This window comes from Lynx canadensis, chromosome C1 (genome assembly GCF_007474595.2).
Source record: "Lynx canadensis isolate LIC74 chromosome C1, mLynCan4.pri.v2, whole genome shotgun sequence".
Classification (NCBI taxonomy): Eukaryota; Metazoa; Chordata; class Mammalia; order Carnivora; family Felidae; genus Lynx; species Lynx canadensis.
Genome location: NC_044310.1, coordinates 104,855,522 through 104,869,177, shown reverse-complemented (window position 1 = coordinate 104,869,177; position 13,656 = coordinate 104,855,522). Strand labels below are relative to the sequence as shown.

At 40.3% G+C, this 13,656-nt stretch overlaps 1 protein-coding gene across 4 annotated transcripts in view; it reads right to left on the bottom strand.

Moving 5' to 3' along the window:
* Window positions 1–7,084, bottom strand: part of RPRD2 (regulation of nuclear pre-mRNA domain containing 2) — a 101,762-nt gene extending 94,678 nt beyond the window's left edge. For 2 of the 4 annotated variants that reach the window (XM_030324464.1, XM_030324466.1), the window contains exon 1: window positions 5,925–7,080. In XM_030324464.1, the coding sequence (XP_030180324.1) occupies window positions 5,925–6,129 (205 nt within the window). In that variant the 5' untranslated portion in view covers window positions 6,130–7,080. Of the gene's footprint in view, window positions 1–5,924 lie in introns of all 4 variants that reach the window. The other 2 variants (XM_030324467.1, XM_030324465.1) reach the window with 2 other exon arrangements.
* Between the last annotated feature and the right edge of the window lie 6,572 nt (window positions 7,085–13,656).

Below are 13,656 nucleotides of genomic sequence, written 5' to 3'. Positions count from 1 at the left end.
AAACAAAACAAACAAACAAACAAACAAAAAAAACCCCTGCTTTATTATTTAATCCAAATGCACCTCACATTTAGAGATTTTTATCCAGTAGTCAGCTTTCACAGCTAACATGTTCAACTTGTCTTTCCATTCTATATTAAATGAAAACATAAATGCCTATCAGAACTCAAAATCCACATAAGATTATCAGTTTTAGGGTGCCTGGGTGGCTCAGTCAGTTAAGCATCTGACTTTTTTTGTCTCAGGTCATGATCTCCCAGTTTGTGAGTTTGAGCCCTGTGTTGGGCTCCATACTGACAGTGCAGAGCCTGCTTAGGATTTTTTCTCTCTCTCTCTCTCTCTCTCTCTCTCTCTCTCTCTCTCTTTCTGCCCCTCCCCCACACACATGCGTGCTCTCTTTCAAAATAAATAAACAAACTTAAAAAAAGAACACACAAAGACTTAAAATCTAAACATTCTGGTTAATCTATATTGCCTAATATTGAATAAATAAGCAAGTAATCAAAAGTTTTCTTCATGGTAGAAAATATTTTATAAATCAGAAAGGCTGTATATATAGTACAGTGGCTAAGAGTGTATATTCTAAAACCCTGAATGCCTGGAATCCTGGCTCCACCACTTACTGGCTCTGTTAAATTACTCGATCTCTTAGTGTCTCTGTTTTCTCATCTGTAAAATGGGATCATAACAACACCTACTTCAAAGCGTTGTGAGGTCTGAATTAATTAATATGTGTAAAATGCTAGGAAAGGTGCCTGGCACATAGTAAGCACTTGATAAAAGTATAAAATTATCACCACTTTCATGGTCCATCTAAGGATCCTGAGACCCAAACTGACAAACCATTGCCATAAATCAAAAATGGTAACTGCACTTTGCAAATTCTCTGCAACAACTTAATCCTGTAGAAAGAGATTTTTTTTTTTTGCTAGCCCATGTTTATACAACAGCTTCTCCTGGGGGGGGGGGAGGGGCGCTGGAGAGGACTATATTGTACTGAGAGTTCCCTCAAATGAGGTGGAGGGGGAAAAAGAGGGGTAGAAGAAAAAAAGACTGGCCATTAAGTTGATAACTACTGAAGTATATTAATTAGCAGAAGGTTAGGGGTGGGGTGTAAATATTTAAAGTTTATATCAAAAATAGCTGAAGGGAGGGGCGCCTGGGTGGCTTGGTCGGTGAAGTGTCCTACTTCAGCTCAGGTCCTGATCTCACCTTTCCTGAGTTCAAGCCCTCCGTCGGGCTCTGTGCTGACAGCTCAGAATCTGGAGCCTGCTTGGGATTCTGTGTTTCCCTCTCTCTCTGCCCCTCCCCCACTCACACTGGGTCTCTCTCTCAAAAATAAACATTAAAAAATTAAAAATAAAATTAGCTGAAGGTTTTTTTTTTTTTTTTTTTTTTTTTTTTTTTTTTTTAGCTGAAGGTTATTCTTAACAGATTTTCTGCTCTACAACCGATTCTACTCTCCTACATCCACCTTTTCTTCAAAACAGACCAACCCATCCAATGGTTAAAAACAAGACGATATGGGGGTGCCTGAGTGGCTCAATCTATTAAGCATCTGACTTCAGCTCAGGTCACGATCTCTGGGTTTGTGAGTTCAAGCCTGGCATCAGGCTCTGCGCTCCTAGCCTCCATCTCAAAAATAAATAAACATGAAAAAACAAAAACAAAACAATATGGAACTATCATGAACATAATAATTTCCACTAGTTCTTCAGAGCACTTGCTAATACACTACAGAGTCCAATCCATTTGACTTTAACTGGGAACGTAATTTCCAGGACCATACCCAAAACAAAACTCTGCTGTAATTATTCTGAATACTCAGGATTTTAAGACCATCTGCACCATTATTATCGTAATAAATAATTTGGATTTTTTTTACCTATGCTAAAATACATATATTACCTTCCAAAACCTAGATAGCAATTCTATGAGAGATAGTTACTACCTCTACTTGCAGATCACAAATTGGGGCTCACAATTTAAGTGTGGAGTCAGGTATTAAGTGAAGGAATTAAGATATGAATCTAGGTCTAATTCTAAAGTACGCCTTTTTCTACTTTTCCACATTGATTCCTATTTAATATTAAAAACAGGAGGGACAAATGAAGTAAAGAAATGGTAATCTGGTCAACTGCATATCAAGTCCAAAAAGAGCTATTATCTTGAACCTGCTGACAACCGTATCTATCCTTTCTTTCACTAAGTTATAAATATTTCTTTCTGATAAACAGAAATTTAAAAAATTCAAGTTCTTGATTGATTAGTACACAAAATTACGTTGGCAAATATTTACTGATTGCTTACTTTGTGCCAAACACTGTTCTAGTTGCTTGGGGATACAGCAGCAAAGAAGACCTAGCCCTGTCATCTGGTGGGAGAAGAGAAACAATAAGCATGTAAACAAATAAACACGGTAATTTCATATACTGAAAATAATGTGAAGTGATAGAAAGCAACTGAAGGGACCCCCTGAAATAAGGTCATTTAGGAAAGGCCTTTCTGAAAAAGTAATATATGAGGTTGAATCTAAATGATGAGGAAACAGAACTGGAAGAAGCCTGAAAGGTAGTAGACAGGACAGATGTTGTAGGAATTTTGAAGGCCATAGTAAAAGTAGTTTAGATCTTAACCTGTTGCAATGGGATATCACTGGAGGATTCTGAAGCACGGGAATGACATCTGTTTATACTATAGAAAGACCACTTTTAAAAATGACAGCAATGGCAGTGCCTGGCTGGCTCAGTCAGTGAAGCATGTGACTCCTGATCTTGGGATTCTAAGTTCAAGCCCAGCAGTGGATATAAAGATTACTTAAAAATAAAAAAATAATCTTTTAAAAAATATGATGACAATGAATATTTCAGCCAGACAAATTAAAAGAAGTCTGAATAAAATCAATTAGAACCCATCTTCAAGAAGCCTGCTTGTGGGGCGAATGGGTGACTCAGTCAGTTGAGCATCCGACTTTGGCTCAGGTCATGATCTCACAGCTCGTGAGTTCGAGCCCTGCGTCGGGCTCTGTGCTGACACCTCAGAGCCTGGAGTCTGCTTCTGCTTCTGTGTCTCCCTCTCTCTCTGCCCCTAACCCACTCGCATTCTGTCTCTGTCTCTCTCAAAAATGAACATTAAAAAAAATTTTTTTAATAAAAAAATTTAAAAAAGAAGCCTGCTTGCTTTCTCTGAATTAGTTCCTTTAAAATGAACAAAAGCCTGTCAACATGTTATGAAACACAGGATCAAATGAAAATATCTTTGGAAGATCTAACAGTTCCTTAAATTCACACTGAAGACTAAACACAAATTACTAAATAATGAATGGACGCCAGAACAAAAAAGAGAAGCGAAAGTGACATCAGGAAAACGGACAGAAAGGCCGGGAATGCCAGGTACTTACTTCACAAATTTGTCGAAAGTACACTTAGAAACCAAACTCTAAAAGAATCTCAACTGTAAAGAAATATGAAACTAAATGAGGCCCAATGCATAAACTATTTTCACTGGGCCCTTCATCACTCTCCTGAATATTTCTCTCAAAAGGCTTTACTTACATTGAGATGAATGATGTTCATTAAATGTAAACACAAAAGGACTATAAATACCCTTAACCATTTTAGAAAGTTCCATTCCACTAGGAAAAAAAAAATCAAGTTTTTAGAAAGCCAAAAGCATTTAACTGTATAAACTATATATAATACACTTCAAATGAAGTGTTGTTTTCCTAAAGCAATCATTTTTTTCACTCAAGACATCAACTAGGGAAATAAGCTTAGGAAAAATATCAACAAAGTAGAGGCAGAAAAATTCTGGCTTCATTATATCTTATTATTGCTAACTAGGAAAAAAATTCTAATTGTCATTTGAAATCCCACAAGGCAGGGATGGGGGTCAACCTATTCTTGCAAATGATGTAACCATACAGCTAAAGCACCAGAGCTCAAAGGTAGGGAATGTTAAATGCTTGTATAACTTAGTAAAAATGGTTTAAAACAAGAGAGAATATATTCTCAAACTCACGTGAGCACTTGCTACCACTGGTGAACCAAGTACATGAAAGACTAATCTTTTTTTTTTTTTTAATCTTGAAAACATTATTTTACAAAGTTAAATGTGGCCACTGTCATCTGGTATTTGTAGAGTAAAATCCTAACTCCACCCTTTTTCTGTGTAACATTAAGGAATTTACTTGCTGAGCCTTAAGTTTCCCTACCTGAAATCAATGATTTAAAAAAAAAATCTCCCTTTTAGGGTTATTTTTTTTTTAATTTTTTTTAATGTTTATTTATTTTTGACAGAGAGAGAGACTGCGCATGATCGGGGGAGGGTCAGAGAGAGAGGGAGACACAGAATCCGAAGCAGGCTCCAGGCTCTGAGCTGTCAGCCTAGAGCCCGATGCAGGGCTCGAACTCACAGACCATGAGATTATGACCTGAGCCGAAGTCGGAAGCTCAACCGACTGAGCCACCCAGGCGCCCCTCTTAGGGTTATTTTAAGGTATAATGAGATATTGTAAATATTTTAAAGTATTGTAGATATTTTAAAGTATAATGAGATATTGTAAATAACAATAAAGGACTGGGCAGATAGCAGATGAGAGTCTTTGATGATGCCTGTTATCGTATGTTCTAACTTTACTTCTTGGAAAGAAAGTAACTTTGATCTATTAGTAAATCTAGGTAATCTTGTCTTGGTTCTACAACCTTTCTGGCATATGTTATTCAAAGAACCACAAGACATCTCTACCAACAATAACTTTATATACACAAATGGTCTGAAGACTGGGGCCTATGATTTCATAAGTTTTATCCATCTGTTCCCTAAAAGGTAAATACAAATCCAAACATTACAGGGGCAATGGCAGAAGTGGAATAAGAAGAGTAACTAGAAGATGGGTCTCACTGGTGACATGCCACAGACAAGAAGCAACAAAAGACCTAAAAGTCAAATAGATATATATGGCATTAGGGTTAACCCTCTCTCTCTTCTCAGCCGGAAGCAACAGTGACTTCACACTTACTCCTAAAAGATTTGAAATGTTTTGCTGACAATCCATGCTTCCTGACAGTTTAATATACTTCTTTTCTGTAGTAAAGCAGCAAAGTGGGAAAAAATCCCCCAAAGAGACAAAAAAGCAGTCACTGGGGAAAAAAAAAAAGTACTACATATTTAAAAAGCACATTTCTTGATTTCCTGTTTTGATTACCTAGGACACCAAACTCATTTCTTTAAAAAGGCATTACAGGTGCTGAAAAATAGCCGGACATTTTTTATATTTTAAGGCATCAGTGATGACACTGACTACAGTTATTTCTGGTATCAAGAAGCCCGTATTTTATTTGCAGCTAACACGGGTACAGGGAACCCTCCCAGGTGGTCCTCTCAGCTCTACGTGGAGCTCGTGTTACTTCTCAACATTCACCCGAGTAAGGCCCTTCTTATTACACATCACGAATTTTAGGTCAACGTAAAATAGAGTGGTCCAACACATGCCAACCAAGTACGTGGGTTTGCTACTGCTTAAACCAAAGCTTGTCTATCATCAGGAAAACCATTTGCACGTCAAGGCCTATGAGAAACAAACGGACGCGACAATTTCCGCGAAGGTTCAGTAAAGCTAACAGCACTCACAAGGCTCCGAAAAGAAGTAATACCTACATCTCGAAAGATCTAGGCCCAAGGGCCCAAGGTCACACACACCAAGTCAGCAGCTAGTAAAAAAATCCAAGAAATGATGAGCTTCCTGCAGTTCAAGGCAACCCTGGCTGGGAATGGAGTCTGGGCTTGGGAACACTCGCGTCAAAGCTTGAACGTGAATAACGCCAACCGAATGCAGTGACTCCGTGGGAAAACCCCAGGCGTTTAGGGAAGGATTTCCTTCCATTTCCCCAGTCTTCCCTTCCCTAGGCACCCCCAACACTCACATCTCCGGAGCCACTTCATCCAATGGTAGACGATAGTAGTGTGGTGTTTCTTGTTCTCTATACACCAAGACGACAGGCCTTGAATAGATTCCATGGTGTTGGTTACCGACTGGAATTTTCGATCCAACGAGGACTCCAGAGCCCCTGCCGAAGAGGCCGACGAGGAGGAGGCCTTACTGCTGCCTCCGCCGCCGCCGGCCGCCATCTTCCCGGTTTGCACAAGCGCTGCTGCTCCTCTGGCGGCCGCGCCGGCGGCGGCGGGAGCGGGCAAAACAATCACTGCGAGTGCGTGAAGGCCGTAGGTGGGGAGGGAGGCCAGGGGGTGGGGATGATGCACGCGCTAGGCTCTTCGAGAGGTAGGACGGGAGGACCAGCTGCCGGGCACGCTGGCGGCTCCTACACGCTGGAAGGAGGGGCTGCGGGTATCAAAGGTTTATCAGAATTGTTCAAGGGGTTGTGTTTGAACCAGTCAATAATAACGGAAGAATTACGCAGAAAACAAGGTCCTGCGAAGCCTTTCAAAACGCCTGGCCCCGAAATTAATGGTTTTACACTCTTCGGCTCTCAAAGCTAAGGCTCTTCCCCACTCCAACGCCACACACACTCCTGTAAGGGTAGGCGTTAATATCTCAAATTTAATACTACCCGATTGCCCCTTCAGTTGCAGAAATCTTTCTCCTTTAGATCTTCTAGCACAGAAAAGGCCCAAGGCTACCTAGTCAGGATTTTTTTTGCAACGCAATAGCAGCAAAGGGACAGCAACAGTATCGCGCACGCGCTGCTTAGCCCCGCCTCCCCGCTTCCTTCTCAACCTAGAAAGCAGAGGGAGGCGTGATGGCGGGGCAATCTGACCAATCCAAGGGCAAGAACGAGAAGCGCGCGCAGAAGCCCGCAAGCCCCAAGGGCCAAGAAGGCTCTTCGATTATTTGTGCGCTTGCGCAGCAGATCAGCGTGTAGCGAGCTAGGAGGAAGAACGCAGGAGGGTGAGGGAGTTGGTCAAACTAAGGAGAGGTTGGGGGAGGGGCTTCACCGCTCCGCCCCGCCTTTTGCTTCCTAGCAAAGTCTCCCTCCTGGGGCTGTCCAGCTCACACAGCAGGCCGTAAAATTCCCACCGGTCAAAGGCCACTGTTACTCTCTGGCAGCTGCTGCCGCCGCCGCCGCTAACTCCTCGGGGCACCGACGCGCGACAAAGTGGCTGACAGCCATCTTGCCGTGCCTTGGAAGATGCGCATGCGCCAGCCCCAGCGAGCCCTTCGCTACGCAGACTCCCAGACCAAACAATATTTTACACTCCCTTTGGACGATACCATTCACAGCCAGTAGGCTTTTTGGATTAAAGAGGAAGTAAATGAAGTAAATTCCCCGTAAATTTTTCGAGACGAGGAAGTAATAATAGGCAAGATGTGATCTCACCTTTGCCAATTATAATAATCTCACAATTGCCTAATACATTATAGTTTATAAGAGCCTTGGCTGTCTATTGTATTATAAATTAGCACAACCTCGATTAAGCATTCCATCGTATCTGCGTACGTAAATCCTCTGGGCAGGTTTGGAGGCTCCTGTGTCCCACTGAGCACATGCAATTATTGTATTTTATGTCTTTTACCTCTACCCAGTGGACTCAACGTTTCTTGAGGCAGGGAACCTGTTTTGTGAAGCTCATATTGATTGAACATATTGATTGAAGCTCATACTGATTGAACAAAAAGTTGAACGTTTTGTGCCAAGTACAGTTCTAGATATGGAGGAGTAAAACAGCAAAACAAAAAAAAAATCCCCTCCCTGTGGGACTTAGTAGCAGGAGATCATAAACAAATATATATCAGGAAGTAATAACTTCTATGAAGAAGTATGAAGCAGTAAGGAAGAGAGGATATTGTGTGTGTGATCCTATAGGGGAAGGGAAATGTTTTGGTGATCCAGGAAGGCTTCTGGAAGGAAGAGACACTTTATCTGAATGCTGAAAATAAGGCAACCAAGCAGATATGGGGAAGGTAGAGAAGAACATACTGGCAGAGGTAACACCCAAGTGCAAAGGACCTAAAACTATAAATGTCTCGACATATTCGAGGAAGAACAAGGAGGCTAGTGTGGCTGGAGAAGAGCAAGAGAGGTAGAACATGAGGTCTAAGGTGAAGGGAGAGAGTTCATATAAGGCTTTGCAGGCCATTGTAAGGATTTTGGCTTTTAATTTTGAGTTGGGGAGCGGTTCTATGCAGAGGAGTTTTAAACAGAAAAGTTACACGGCAATCTTTTTAACTGGTTGCTATGTTGATAATAGATTTAAGGGCCACGAGTCAAGGAGGCTGTTGATATAATCCAGACAAGGAAATGATGGCTTGCACAAAAGTGGTAGCAAAAAGATAATGAGAAGTGGTGTCAGATCATGGACATATTTTGAAGGTAGAGCCAAAAGAATTGCTCATTGGATTTAAGGAGAGTATGAGAAAAACGAGCCAAGTATGGCAGGCACTGGGGGTTGTGAGCTGAGCAACTACAACTGTGTTTCTCAGCCTTTTGCATTATCGTTGCCCCTAAAGATCCTTTTTACATTTTTTCCCCTAATCTCTCAGTCCCCATTGAATTTTAATGCCCAGATGCACTGTATATCTGTTTGTGTGCTGCATGTTTTATTCAATACAGAGTTAGGAAGTACTAAAATCTTTGAGGTGCCTGGCTGCCTCAGTTGGAAGAGTGTGCAACTCTTGAACTAAGGGTCATGAGTTTGAGCCCCACATTGGGTGTAGAGATTACTTAAATGAATAAAAACTTTAAAAAAAATATGAATGTGTTGTGTATGTTTGGATTTTACGGATTTACAAACCACTGTAGTATCTAAGAATTCCTCATTGCCCAAGAACTGCATTCCTCCCTTTTGTGGGGTGACATTGCCCCCATTGAAAATACATGAAATATGGGGCAGCTGGTTGGCTCAGTTGGTTCAGCATCCAGCTCTTGGTTTCAGCTCAGGTCATGATCTCACAGTGAGATTGAGCAAAGCCTGCTTAGGATTCTCTCTATCCCTCTCTCTCTGCCCCTCTTCCACCACCCCCCTCCCCAATAAATAAATATTAAAAAAAAAAAAAAAGAACCTTGAAAATGCATGAACTAGAAGAATGGAGTTGCCACTTTCTCAGATGGACCAGAAGAAGAAAACGGGAGAAGCAGTCCTGTGAGAAATGAGTAGGAATCAGGATTTCAGTTATGGAAGCTTGAGTTTGAGATATCAGATACATAAATGGCACTAGATATATGAGTCTGAAGTTCACAAGGAAGATCTGGGTAGGAAACATAAATTTAAGAATTTTCAGTATTGGAGCTTCTGGGTTGGTGAGCTCATAATTTGGAGACAGGCACCCAGAGAGGGCCTAGAAGCTCCATGCCCTTCCCCATACCTGGCCCTGTGCATCTCTTCATCTGGCTGTTCCTGAGTTGTATTCTTCTATGATAAAGTAGTGACCTAGCATGTCATGCTACCCAGGGAACTTTCCAAACAAGTACTAAACATCCATCTGATTTCAGATGAGACTTGGGTGACCAACAGAGTATAGGCTGGCTTCGTTACATGATTCATGAGCCAGAATATTTTCTTCTCTTTAGACGATCTCTTCCAAAAGATTAATAAAAATTATGAAGTATATCTAGGGACCATCCAATAAATCTTTTTCAAATGTAATATATCTGTGTACATAAGGTAGTGTTCAGTGAATACTTGAAAAATGTACAAGTTGTTCTTTCATATATGTTCATGAGCTGTATTCTTCACAGCAACAGAGCTCAGTTAAATCCAACTGCAAGTAGGTTACTGTAAGGTGTTTAAGATACACTTTTTTCTAGTCAGTTTTTCTCTTAATATTTGACTTTGCCTTTTACTTTTGTTTAATAAAGCCTGCATGTTGCCCTAAAAAAATAGGTAGTATTTAGGGCTGACTGGCAAGAAGAGCATGTAACTCTTAATCTCAAGGTTGTGAGTGTGAGCCCCATGTTGAGGGTAGCAATTACTAAAATAAGTAAACAAGCAAGCAAACAAAACTTTAAAGAAATGTCAGTATTAAAAAGAAAAAAGTAAAGAATTGTGAGTATTAAAGCCATGAGATGGGTAAGGTTGCCTAGGAAATGAATAAGTATAGATAAGAAAAGAAGTCCAAGGACTAAGATATAAGGAACAACTTGCAAAGGATATTGAAAAGGAATGACTAGTGAAAGGAGAACTCGGAGAATAATGTTCTGAAAGAAGCAATGAAAGTTTGTCAAGAAGGAAGGACTAATCAATTGTGTCAGATGTCGCTGTGTAGGTTGCCTGAAGACTGAGATAACCACGGGATTTGGCAACAGAGTGATCTTTTTTTTTTTAGTTTTTTTTTTTTAATGTTTATTTTTGAGAAAGAGAGAAAATGTGTGAGCAGGGGAGGGGTGGAGAGAGGGAGACAGAGACTACAAAGCAGGCTGTCAGCACAAAGCCTGACATGGGTTCCAATCCATAAACTGTGAGATCATGACCTGAGCCAAAGTCAGACGCTCAACCGACTGAGACACCCAGGTGCCCTGGCATCATAGTCATCTTGACAAGGGCTGTTTCCAGGAAGTGAAGTGATAGAAGGTTCTAGAGAGAATGGGAGAAGTGGAAATATCCTGTATAGACAGCTCTTTCAAGAAATAAAATGGGGGGTGGGGGGGAGTGCCTGGCTGGTTCAGTTAGTGGAGCATGTGACTCTTGATCTCAAGTTGTAAGTTCAAATCCCACGTTAGGTATGGAGCCTACTTTAAAAAAATAAAATATTTAAAAAATATAAAAAATATGAAAGCAGAGAAATGGAGCTGAAGCTGCAGGGAAATGTGAAATCAAGGGATTCTTTTTCTAAGATGGGAAATAATTGTAGCCGATGCAAATGAAAAATTGAGGATTAATTATTGAAACAGGATAGAGACGGGACAATTACTGGATTGGTTTCCTTGAGTAGATAGTTCCACAGACAGTTCCTTTCTTGTAATGGGAACGTAAGTAATCTAGTAGAGATTGTAGGTAGATTTCTTGGTGAGAATGTACAGAAATTCTCTTCAGTTGCTTCTTTTCTCAGTGACATAGGTGTGTACTATAGTAAGTCCTGAGGAAACACCCTCTTAAAAAGCTAATAATCTGTTAACTGCCAATTCTGGTGCATTATTTATAGGCTTCACCTTTCACTTTTCTCTTAGAAAGTGTAATAGTTGAGAGAAAGACCTCTAGGGGCGCCTCAGTGGCTCAGTCGGTTGGGTGTTCGACTTAAGGCTCAGGTCATGATCTCACGGTTTGGGAGTTTGAGGCCGGCATTGAGCTTTGTGCTGACAGCTTGGAGCCTGGAACCTGCTTCAGATTCTGTCTCTCTCTGCCCCTCCCGTTTGTGCTCTGTGTCTCTCTCTCTCAAAAATAAGCAAACATAAAAAAAAAAAACCCAAAAATTTAAAAGAGCAAGACCTCTAGAACCAGACTGCTGAAATTCAGGCTATGCCACTTACCAGCAGGAATTTTAGATAAATTTAACCTCTGTGATGCTATAATTATTAAATATGTTAACGCATGTAGAATGCTTAGAGTAGTGCCTGGGTTAGTAAAAGTTTGATGATTATGTCATCTGTTATTACACTTAAACATTTTTTTTAAGTTTATTTTGAGAGAATGAGTGCAAGTGGGGGAGGGGCAGAAAGGGAGGGTAAGAGAGAATCTCAAGCAGTCTCTGCACTGCTAGCAGAGCCTGATGTGGTGCTGGAACTCATAACTGTGAGATCACAACCTGAGCTGAAGTCAGACCTTAACCAATTGAGCCACCCAGGCACCCCAAACATTTCTTTTTAATTTTAATTTTTTAATGTTTGTTTATTTTTGAGAGACCGAGTGTGAGCAGAGGGAGGAGCAGAGAGAGAGGGAGACACAGAATCCAAAGCAGGCTCCAGGCTCCGAGCTGTCAGCACAGTGTCAGATGCAGGGCTCAACCTCAGAACCGCGAGATCGTGACCTGAGCTGAAGTCAGACGCTTAACCGACTGGGCCACCCAAGTGCTCCTGAAACTTTCTTGTTTTTAAAAAATGTTTACTTATTTTGAGAGAGAGCGAGAGAGCGAGGTAGCGAACATGGGGAGGGGCAGAGAGAGGAAGAATGAGAATCCCAATGGGCTCTGAGCTAACAGCACAGGGCTCAATCCCATGAACTGCAACATCATGACCTGAGCTGAAATCAAGAGTCTGACACTTAACCGATTGAGCCACCCCAGTGCCCCAACACTTAAACCTTTCTTAAAATGAATTTCCTTTTGCTTTTGTTACATGTACAATCCTTAATCAGACTCTACTAAACTAATGGCTTTCTCTGCCCATTGCTAGTTTTCTCATCCTGTGTTTGCCAAAGTTCCATTTTTAGCCCTTTTGTCATTTCTCCTTATCCTCTCCTAAAGATTAAATTTTATAACCTGCATTCAGACATATTTTAGCTGGATATCCTACTTATCTTTGATTCCACCCCTTCCATCTAGTTATCAATCCAATAGACTTTTACATAGAAATCTCTTGAATGAGTTCCTTTTCCATTCCCTTGGCCTTCTTCCTAACAGTTATCATTACCATCCTAATAAATTATACATCAATAGCATTGCAATCAGTTTTCCAGTCTAGCTCTTCAGTTTATGCACTATTACCAGATGAACATCTTAATTTCCCTCTGCTCAAAACAAAACAAAAAAAGTGTTCCTTGTTACTTATCAAGTAAGAGCCGAGACTTTTAAGATGCTCTACAATGGTTCCAATCTAATGTCCCAGTATTATCTCAAATGACTTCCCTCCGAGGTTCCTTGGGCTCCAAACTGTTCTTTGCCTTAAATATATCCTGTCATTTTCTATTTATAATTAATTCTGTTCTTTATGCCTAAAGTGTCCTCTTCTGTTATCAAAATCCTACCCATCTTTCAAGAGCTATTTTAAATTCTCTTTCGTGAAAACTTCCCTGATCATTCCAACTGGATGGAATTTCTCTTTTGTGCAATAACATTTTCTGCACTGAAATTATCTGTATTTTCTTATCTCCAGGAATAATGCATTGAGTAACATGCAAAAGCACCTTGAGAATTGTAAAATGCTCAACAGCGTTATTACTGAATTGTCTTATTCAAAATAATTATTGGATATCTATATTCCAAAGATACTGACTTTCCCCCAAGATATTTCTGGAAATTCATCAAAATAAGCCACATACATGGAAGAGAAATCAGTCCAGTTACTTTATATTCACATTTTAAACCAAGAAAGCTATTTTCTCCCTTGATCATCTCACTTTATTCTCTATAGTAAATTCCAAATGACTTTTAAATTCTTCCTAGAATTCTAAAGGACAAATAACTGCCATTAACTGGAGATAATATACTTAATTTCAAACATTATGAAAGGAATTACTTAAGTTCACAATGTATTTCAAGTGAGAACAGCATCTCAAGATAGGAACTACTCTCGGAATCACATTCATTTGAAAGAACTGTCCCTACCACCTTATTTCATAAATGAAACAGCATATGTAGGGGCTAAGAGTTTGGGCTCCAGTCAGACCAACCTGGGTTCAAACTAAACTCAATTACTTAGTAGCCATAATCTTGGGGCAAATTACTTATTCACTTTAAGCTTCAGATTCCCCATCTCTAAAATCTACTTTTCTCTTGTTTTTTCTGATAAAGCAGGCAATGCTTACTGAACACAATGCTGAATACAG